At 42.0% G+C, this 10,004-nt stretch overlaps 1 protein-coding gene across 1 annotated transcript; it reads left to right on the top strand.

Moving 5' to 3' along the window:
• The first annotated feature begins 2,055 nt into the window (after positions 1 to 2,055).
• Positions 2,056 to 3,220, top strand: LOC147419640 (uncharacterized). The gene is made up of 2 exons (XM_086506339.1): positions 2,056 to 2,767; positions 2,848 to 3,220. Exons 1-2 carry the CDS (start codon positions 2,339 to 2,341, stop codon positions 3,217 to 3,219), a joined length of 801 nt encoding a protein of 266 aa, XP_086362465.1. The 5' UTR covers positions 2,056 to 2,338; the 3' UTR covers position 3,220.
• Positions 3,221 to 10,004: the final 6,784 nt, after the last annotated feature.

The following is a 10,004-nucleotide window of genomic DNA, read 5'->3' as shown; positions in this document are numbered from 1 at the left end:
GACCGTCAACAAGCGTCAAAATTGGCCTTACTCAAGACACTTGGAGCATCAACCTTGTAAGAAATCCACCTTTTCTTACCTCTTAAGAGTTTTTCTTCCTTATTTGTATCCTACATGGATACTCCCATTGTAAATATCCAATTCCATTTGTAAATTAATACTAACTCATTAGGAAATTTCGGAGGTCATTTGGAGGGCCTTCTAAGAAAATGTATTTTTTGCACACTCTCTCTCTAGAAAAAATGGCAAATAAAAGAGCTGGGTCTTTCATAGTAAAACTTCAAAAAGTGTACTTTAAGTAGATTCCTTACTCTTCTGAACATTCGTTCGTAGTGATTGAGGGATAATCCTCTTTTCAGTTGCATTGAATGAACCTCGTCAATATGGAGGGAATGAGGCTAACATGGAGGGACGAATCCGCAGCCGCTATTCACTTTCCATTAAACCTGCACATTTGGCTAATGGCGCACTCCTCAAATGGCACAAATGTTACCCAGAAACGAGCCAAATATCACCTTCACATTGATTTGGACAATGAGTACCAACCATTGATTAAGCGCAGTAAAACAAACACACATATACCTCCCGCTTCCATAGACACGCTCAGAGCTCAAGGAGCTAAACACATAGATATCTGGACGAGAGGCTCTCTCTACCCTAAGAATCCAATAACTAATGCGTCTCCACCGTTTGTCAATCCTACAAGCTTATTGACCTTTGCTGGTGATGGAGAAAAGGGCCTACTGGGTTATTGTAAATCACTTACAAGAGAAGCTGAAACTTACAAGAGCATTCTCCAAGCTCAACAATGTGAGATTGTTCGCCTTTCACATTTACATTCTACAGATCAGGTTACCATTTTGCAACATAAAACAGAGGTACAAGAACTGAAAGGAAAGGTGCGAAGTTGTCAAATGAAGGACACCATCTTGGGTGGTCGTATCCGAAAGAAGAAATTGCGCAATCTTGAAACATTGCAGGTTGCATCAGGAGGTCTCAAGAAAAGAATCCGAGCATTAAGGTGATGCTTCTTGGTTGGCTACATTGTCTTAGTTAAGTAATCTTTTTGTTTTTTCTTGTTATGCATTGTTTTCATGTGCCTAAATAGTGTTAGTGAAGCAAATTTTCTGTTATTTACTTATGCATTGTCTTCATGTAGAGATTCAATCTATCCTGACAAGGAAAACATTGACCCCAAAGGCAATATAGGAAAGAGATTGAAGTCACTTATAAGTAGAAGTCTGGTAGCAGATATAGTACATGACAAGAAGTTTAAGGTTCTACAAAGAAATGTAGTGGACCGCTTTATTTCAGAGAACCCAGTGCCTGCAACAGAGATACAAGGCACACTTGATTCACTTGGTGTAAGCAAAAGAGGATATTCGGCTATCCAAAAGTCTGTCTCATCCATCTTTGTTAGGAAGGGTATAAAATCCAAACTTCTACCATCAGCCTCAAGTGTTTGGAAAGAGAGGCTTCAGCTTAACAAGGCACATGGAGACTATCTTGGACAGCCCTTTCATATTAAAGCAACTTACAGTGGCCATGGAGCGAACATGGCATATGATGAGTTCAACAATATTTTTATGGACCTACGGATACTACAGAAGAGAATGGTGGAGTTTTACAACATCACATTTGAAGAGTCACGTGGGCTATTACATTTTGTGTTAAAACTGGATGAGTGTGAGCTTGTTAAAGAGAAAAAGCTAGAGCGTGTTACTATTAATTTAATGAATAGAGCCCTCTCAAAGTGTCCCAGTGATGATCCTTTATATTTTAGTGTTCAATCAGAATCTAACATATGGTGGCTTGGTGCGTTTGAGGTAAGCGATATTCTCAAGTAAGCTCAAATGTTCAGATCTACTTAAGTCTCATTTATTTTGTGTTGCAGGTAAAGAAAGAAGATCATGAGATTCTATATTGGGTGTTCCATCGAACTAATATTCCGGAGGTGATTGATCGACAGACTAACCAGGGAGAGGTACTACGTCTAGATGGAAGGGGAGACTTTCAAGTTCAGTGGCATCTTGCAGGTGACCTTAAAACATTAAAGTGCATGTATAATTGTGGAATGGGTGCAATGGCAAAGTCACCGTGTTTGTTCTGCATGGAGCCTGCAAAGGTCATGGACCCAAAGTGGTGGAGAAAAGCTCCAACACGTCACATTGAGGATCCTGCTTTTCGACCAGTTTTGAAAATACCACTTGTGAATGTCCACATTTGTACAATGCATGCCCTTTGTAGAATTGTGGAGAAATTGGTCTACTTATACATCGGGTTTGCTTGGAAGATTAAGAACTCCGCAGAGTGACAAGTAGCCCTGCAGTGCTTAGAAATGGTACTGTCGGATATGGGGCTTCATGGTGGCAATGTGAAAATCCAGCGGGATGAAAAGAGATCAACTGCTGAGAAGGATGTCACATGCAAACCATCCATCAGTGGGGTGAAGGCACGGAGGTTTTTATCTAAGCCCCAAGGTACAAGAGATCCAAAGCTAACAAAACATGGAAAAATATATAACACATCTTATGTTAGCAAGGTAGAGTATCAGAGCTGGAAAAAGCTACATATTGCAGTCAAAGACCACAAACCAACTACTCGTAACGCGAAGGCTGAGGTTTGGCGATCAATAGACATCCTATTTTTGATGTGTGACAAAGATGACTGGTCACAAGGTGATATGAACAAGTTCAAGGAAAATCTCAACCTTCTGAAAAAATCATTCAAGACAGCATGGACAGACACCCAGATTACTCACTACATGGTATTATAATGTATTTCTTTCTCTCTTATGTGCAAATATGTGACTGTAAAACATTCTAACTAATCTGTTTTCATGTCCAGCACATCATCTTCAATCATTTGCCATATTTTATACAGAAGTATGGGAACCCGGCAATATGGAATACCCAAGGGATGGAAAAGTCTCATTACATGGCGAGAAATGCTTATTTCAGGCACACACGACATGGTGGCTCTCGAATCAAGGCTAACAGTTTGAGAGAACTATTTGAATGGTTCTATCGTAGAATCATTCATCGAATGCAGGCAAAAGAAGTCTTGACAAATTCAGCAACAGCACAAGCCATCAGACATTTACAACAACAAAAAGCTAAAATATCAATGGCATACAACAACTCCGGAGCTCGTGAAAGTCAACGAAGGTGGAGAGAGACAATGGTGTATGTGAATCACAAGTGGAGAAAGATACTCTGAGTGGATGACATTGTACAAAATTTATGTAATACATGATCTTATACAATTGCTACTTAAAGTGTATCAAGATTTTGCAGGTTCAATTTTGTTTTTTGGCACGTCACCCTTGTAACGAATCATGAGATGTTTGCCATACTCTAAAAGTTCATCTGGGTTTTGTCTACCAAGAGCTAGTGCCATTGCTGTGTAGGTGTAGTAATACGCTGCCCGACCACTTGTATAGCCTGGGCAGTAACCAAAACAATCTCTAGCAAACACTTTGTCCACAAGAATGACTTTATCTGCACTTTTGGGCAGCACCGGTCCACCCAGGAAGCGTGATAGTGTCTTGAATGTGTAAGTTGCTATTGAACCCTCTTGTGACATGGAATTGTGAAAAATTACTATCGGCGACTCGCAAAGCTTTGAAAGGTACTGTGCTAGGGCCGCATCCCTTCCTCGATACTCTCTTGTCCGGCGCCGAAGGAAGTCATCCTTGTCAGCAATCCAAGACTGCACATACAATGTCAGAAATGACACAAAGAGAGAGAGAGAGAGAGAGAGAGAGAGAGAGAGAGAGAGAGAGAGAGAGAGAGAGAGAGAGAGAGAGAGAGAGTTACCATGAAGCTCTCATCCTGCAGAAAGAGGTTTTCTTGCCACAGGTCTACAGATGTAGTTGACCCCTGACCTGAATGGTTAAACCAATCCTCCACTTCTTTGTTACTTTTCGATGGTCTTAGGCTTTGTCTTATTGCTTGGAAGGTGGCTTCATCAGGTAGTGTCTCCTTGTATTTTTCAGCTTTCTCAAAGCATCTTCGAAGGCATTCCATTGGATTGCTGGATGTTTCCATTGCCTCATCATCACTACTATCCTCTGAAACAAATCCACTCCTCTCCTCTTGGACTCTGGAAATAATAGCCAGGGAGAAATCCTCCCTTAAATAAAACACACTTTGCACATCATGTAAGAAGATATAGGTCCTGTCTCCAATCCTGAAGTCAGGCACAGTAGGCAACATCATCTGAGCATGCTTCTCAGTGAAGTTACTGACATCCAATGGAAGTTTGATTTCTGTGGTTTTCACAGAGAGCATCTTACTTCTTTGTACTTCAATTGCCTCAACCTCAAGGTCGACTGTGTCTTCAACCTCCTCGACTTCTTGCATATGAGTTGTCTCCTCGCATTCCTCATCTGGTGCTGCATCCTGCTCCTCTAACACCTCATCAGGATTCTGCATGAGGAATCCAAACAGGCTGTTCAGGTAAATCATAAAGCCAAAGGCTTCCTGAATGAGTTTGCATTCTTTTTGATGCAAAGGGCAGGCTGAATGTTGGCAAGAGGGTGGTAATTCCCTATACTTCTTCACTCCCTGTCCCTTTCCACCACAGTCATTTAAATGCACAAGAGTCATAGTAGGCAGAACAACCCTTCCTACTTGCACCATCACTTCAAACTTATCTCTGTAGGACTGCAAGAAATTACTGTGCTGATCTAACAGGTCTTCAATGTCAAACTTTGGATTAAACATAGAATGAACTAGATCATACTTGTCCCCAGCACCACAAGATGCTGCAAAATCAAACAGCCTCTCATCAGTTGCAGCTGGGTCTTCCAGAGAAGACACATCCTCTTTGTCTTTACATTTAGTTGCACAGGGACTTCCTTCTAGCACATCTGTATCATCTGAGAAGTCTATATTCCTCTTTCTTGTATTTCTCTTCAGAAGTACTATAGAGGGCACCACAGCCTTGTAGGGTGAGGGATCCTCTTGCCCTGGTGACCTCTCTGATTGATCTTCACCAATTGACTTTTCTTCAGATATGTCCTGACAAAAGTCAACAGTTCTTTTGGCAGATACATTAAGCAACTGAGCCTGCAAGGGTTGAAATCCTGGCACAAGCTCTGGATCAGGTTTCAGCCTCTTCTGCCTACTAGACCTTAATCCTATTCATCAGGAAACATGACAATTCAAAACCATCAGGAAACATGACAACTCTGCCAAAACCAAACCATCATGATCTCTCTCTATCTCTCTCTCTCTCTCTCTCTCCTGATAGATATAAATATAAATATAAATATATATATATATATATATCTGTCTCTCACCAAAGCACAAACAAAAACACACCTAGTCTCTCTCTCTCTCTCTCTCTCTCTCTCTCTCTCTCTCTCTCTCTCTCTCTCCAAAGAACACTAAAAAAATACACACAGCCTCTCTCTCTCTCTCTTTGTATTTTTCTATTTGACTAAAGGCGCGCAAGGAAGGAAAAGTGCGTTTTGCAACTCTCTCTGCGCGCCTTAAGTACAACTGAGAGAGTCATAACAATACTATAGGCGCGCGGAGAGAGCTGGAGCCAATATTTGGTTGACTATGCGCGCCGTTAGTAACGTGTACAGAGAGGGTAGGGAAAGAGACAATGTATATATATCTCTGTGTGTGTCTGTGTGTATGTGTGTCTGTGTCTCTGTCTATGGAAGTATGGGTATTGAGGTGTGTGTGTTGAACAACAGTCTAGGTTTTTCTTTGTTTAGACACACACACACACACACACACAATTTGTACCAACTGTTGGAAATACAGAGAGAAAGAGTGAGAGATCACCTTTTGTTGGTGGGGTTTGCAGGAACTCCAAGGGAGGTGTCTCCTCCATTGCTTTTCTGTGTGTCAAACTGACTCTGTCTCTCTCCCTCCCTCCCTCTCTCTCTCTCTCTCTCTCTCTCTCTCTCTCTCTCTCTGAGAGTAAGGACTCCCTCTCTCTATCTCTCTCTCAATCTGTGTCTCTCCCTCTCTCTATCTCTCTCACAATCTGATCTCTCTTTCTCTCTCTCTGTCTCTCTAAGACTCTCTATCTCTCTCTCTCTCTCTCTCTCTCTCTCTCTCTCTCTCTCTCTCTCTCTCTCTCTATTGTTCTCTCTCTTTCTCTCTCTCAAAATCACACTTATAACGGATACACACGGCGGCGCCCCACGTGTCACTATAAATTATAGTATATTTGCATGCTGTCACACGTGTGGTTATTATTGAAACCGTATACTTTTGTTCGTCATATAAAGAGGTCAAGAGAGAGAAAAACCACACCTCGTGAAAGAGAGTGAGTGAAAGAGAGAGAGAGAGAGTGCAAGAGCCGTCTTCTGCGTCTCTGACAGCAAGCCGACCCATCGACATAACGAAGGTCTGCCTCTCCCTCTGCCTTTGCCTCTATCTCTCTATCTCTGTTTCTGTCACAGTACCAAGCACAGTCTTAGCAAACAACCCACACAAACAGTCTCACACACATACACACACACACACACACACACATATAGACACACACCCACACACACACACTCACAAACACACACACACACACACACACACCCACACCCACACACACACACACACACTCACAAACACACTCACAAACACACAGACACACATCTTTAAAATACAAACACACACACACACACACAGACACACACACACATACTCTCTCTCTCTCTCTCTCTCTCTCTCTCTCTCTCTCTCTCTCTCTCTCTCTATACCAAAGGCGCGCGTAGAGAGGCATACCCGTAGTGCATGTCTCTATGCGCGCCGTTAGTACTGTGCATTGACCACAGAGAGAGAGAGAGAGAGAGAGAGAGAGAGAGAGAGAGAGAGAGAGTATGTGTGTATTATTTTACCCTATACTAACGGCGCGCGGAGGTGTTTGTTGAGGTAAAAACGTGCTCAGTGCGCGCCTTTAATAATGCGCACTCTCTTTGTCTCTCTCTCTCTCTCTCTCTCTCTCTCTCTCTATTTAGATATGCTAAGCTATAGAAAGGAGAGAGAGAGAGAGAGAGAGAGAGAGAGAGAGAGAGTCATAGAAAGAGAGAAGGGGATTGAGACTCTTCTTTTGGTGTACAGTGAGATGGCTAGAACAAAAGCCACTGCAAGGAAGGCAGGCAAGGGACCAGGATTAGCATCTAAAGCAAGTAGCAGATCTGCAACCCCAAAGAAAAGACCTGGATAACCAAAAAATTCTGAAAGGGCCAAGGATGAAGAAGCTGCAAACCTGCATGGGACTTTTCAGAGAAATCAGAAAGGCACAGAAATGTGTAGATTTATGCATACCAAAGCTGCCCTTCCAGAGGATGGTGAGGTCCATATGTGATGAAGCTACCTGGGGCACCAAAAGGTGGAAGGTGGTGGCATTAATGGCTCTACAGGAAGCAGCAGAGGACTTCCTACTGGAGTACTTCAGTGACATGACCATTGTTGCAGCCCATGCCCACAGGGTTACTATAATGGACAAAGATAGTGAGACACTGAAAAGAATAAGGTGGAGGTATGACAAACTGCTGGTCCCCAATGTCTGCAAGGATAAGAAAATGAGGGAAATTTTGTTATACCCCCCGGAGCTAGTGCCACAACTCACAGTTGTAGATGTCACACATGATGTGAATACAAGGGCAAGGGCAGAGACTATTGCTCGCCAAACAGAGGACATGAGGGAAGCAGAGCTTAAGGAGAAAGCAAAAGTAGCAGTGGAGTCCCAGAGGCAAACAGAGTGCAATGTGACCCTGTCTATAGAGGCAAGCAATCAAGAAACTCTACTTTCAATGAAGAACGGTTTGCTTGCAGAGATACCATTTGTAGATGGAGCCAGAAAGCTAGCTCTGGAAAAAGTGGACATTAATTTATTGCAGAATCCAGATGCTCACATTTCAGACACAATTATCTATGCTTGTCTTAAGTAAGTGTTACTATCTTGCTAGCTTTGAAAACTCAGATAATAGGTTTGCTAACTCAGGTAGAGTCTCTGCAGCCTGATCAAAAGTCAACTCCCACTGCACACTCACACAGAGGTGTTTCTCCTTGATCCACAAATGTCAGTAATTATTAGACAAAAGAACAGTCCATCTGGGACCTTTGAGAGTTGGTTTCTCCACTGTGCTATGCTGGAAGTTACTGTGATCATCTTTCCATATGAGGACAACCATCACTGGAGTCTCATATGCCTTGATGTTGACCAACCAGCAGTGTGGGTGTTCAATTCAATAAAAGGAACCCACCCTGAAATTAGGCTGTAAGTGTTTTGTATCAAAAAGTGTTTCTTATAGATATCCATGTAAATTTGAAGCCTCATGCTAACATCTTGACATTGCTTTGTGCAGTTGTATAAAGAGGTTGTTGCTTGCCTATGGCAAGCTATGTGGAAGGTATGAACTATACAAGGCCCCAATCAAAGAAGTACGTGTCCCAAATCAAACCGATGGGAATTCTTGCGGCTGGAGATGTCTTCTCCATGCAGAATATGTCCTGCAAAGCTACTTTGCATTAAAACCTTTCATGACTAAGGTACCCATTTGGCAATGCATTCAATTAGTTTTGGTTTAGTCTATAAAAGAATTCTCACCATGTGGTCTTTCAATTTTGCAGAGTGCTTTAAAAAACTACACATATGATTATTTGCAAAGATACCGGGTAAGTTTAATACAACACCTGCTTACTATGTCTAGCCCTAGAGAGCTTGAAGATAGCGGCTTGGATGAGCGCACTATTGATCTTACAAAACATGACGTGCCACCACGACAAACCCCTACATCCGATACAGTGGAATCACAACGGGCCGAGGGGGTCATATCAGCAGAAGATGAAAGAGCCAAGGATGAGGAAAGGTTAAATGAGCATATGGAAGGTGCTAAGGTACAACCGGAGGAGACAATGAAAGAGCCAAGTCAGCCAGTGGAGGAGCCAAAAGAGCCTATGGCTGAAACCCAAGATGAGGAAAGCAGGCCTATAGATGAGCAAAAGGATATGGATGAGGAAAGCAGGCCTAGGGATGAGCAAAATGATATGGATCAGGCAAGGATGTATGAGGCAAGCCGATCAACCGAGGGAGACGAAAAGACCTTGGAAGAAACCTTGAATGAGGCAGAAAGAGCCATGGGGGAGACCCCTGATGAAGATGTGAATGATGACTATGAAGATAAAGCGGAGGAGAGCAACAACGACATGAACACTACAAAGACCCAGTATGGACCCTTGCTACCTGTAGATACGGTTGTTCCGGTAATGTCTATTCAAGTATGGCAAAATATGTTCAGCTTCTAACTACTTATATGTACTTGTCAACTTTTACAGAGGTTGATTATCTTGGACGTCAATGGATTGCTGTTGATGCGGGTGCCTCTCGGTGACAGAGGACCCTTTGAGGATTTGCAAACGTTTCGGATGGGAACTTGTCGAGTCGTGGTTCGTCCAAGAACCAAGGAATTTATTCAGTTCCTTCTTCCGCGCTTCAGAGTTGCCATATGGTCTTCAATGCAAAGGCAAAACTTGTCGCCACTAGTTGCAATAGTTTGCAGTGTATGCCAAGCTCACACGTCAGATTTTGCCTTTTTGTATGATCAAATAAAATGCGTTACCATTGAGGGCCACTACCACCCTAAAAAACCAGGTTTACCTCTTTTGTACAAACCGTTTAGCCAAATCGGTGTACCCTTTGATGCAACTAATACACTACTAATTGATGATACTCCTGAAAAGGGAGAATTAAATCCACCGGAAACAACTATCTCACCACCTTTTTGAGGGGCATTCCTTCAATTTTTATCTTGAAGACATTTTGATTCCATACTTACAAAAATTGTATCTCAGTCCATTGTTCACGGACGAGTTTGTACTTTCTAATGAATTAAGATGATTCTTCTATCATGTCTTTGTCTTGTCTAACATATATATATATATATATATATATATATATATATATATATATATATATATATATATATATATATATATATATATATATATATATATATATATATAAAGAGAGAGAGAGAG

This window comes from Adiantum capillus-veneris, chromosome 29 (assembly GCF_014529385.1).
Source record: "Adiantum capillus-veneris isolate H3 chromosome 29, ASM1452938v2, whole genome shotgun sequence".
NCBI classification, from domain to species: domain Eukaryota; kingdom Viridiplantae; phylum Streptophyta; class Polypodiopsida; order Polypodiales; family Pteridaceae; genus Adiantum; species Adiantum capillus-veneris.
Note: the sequence above shows the minus strand (reverse complement) of the source record. Positions and strands in the feature narration are given on the sequence as shown.

What these genes read in the sequence shown, in the direction of transcription:
- LOC147419640 (XM_086506339.1), top strand. Translation starts at nt 2,339, where the DNA reads ATGGTACTGTCGGATATGGGGCTTCATGGTGGCAATGTGAAAATCCAG. An exon ending in CCCAGATTACTCACTACATG is followed by an intron (nt 2,768 to 2,847) that starts GTATTATAATGT and finishes TTTCATGTCCAG; the next exon opens with CACATCATCTTCAATCATTT.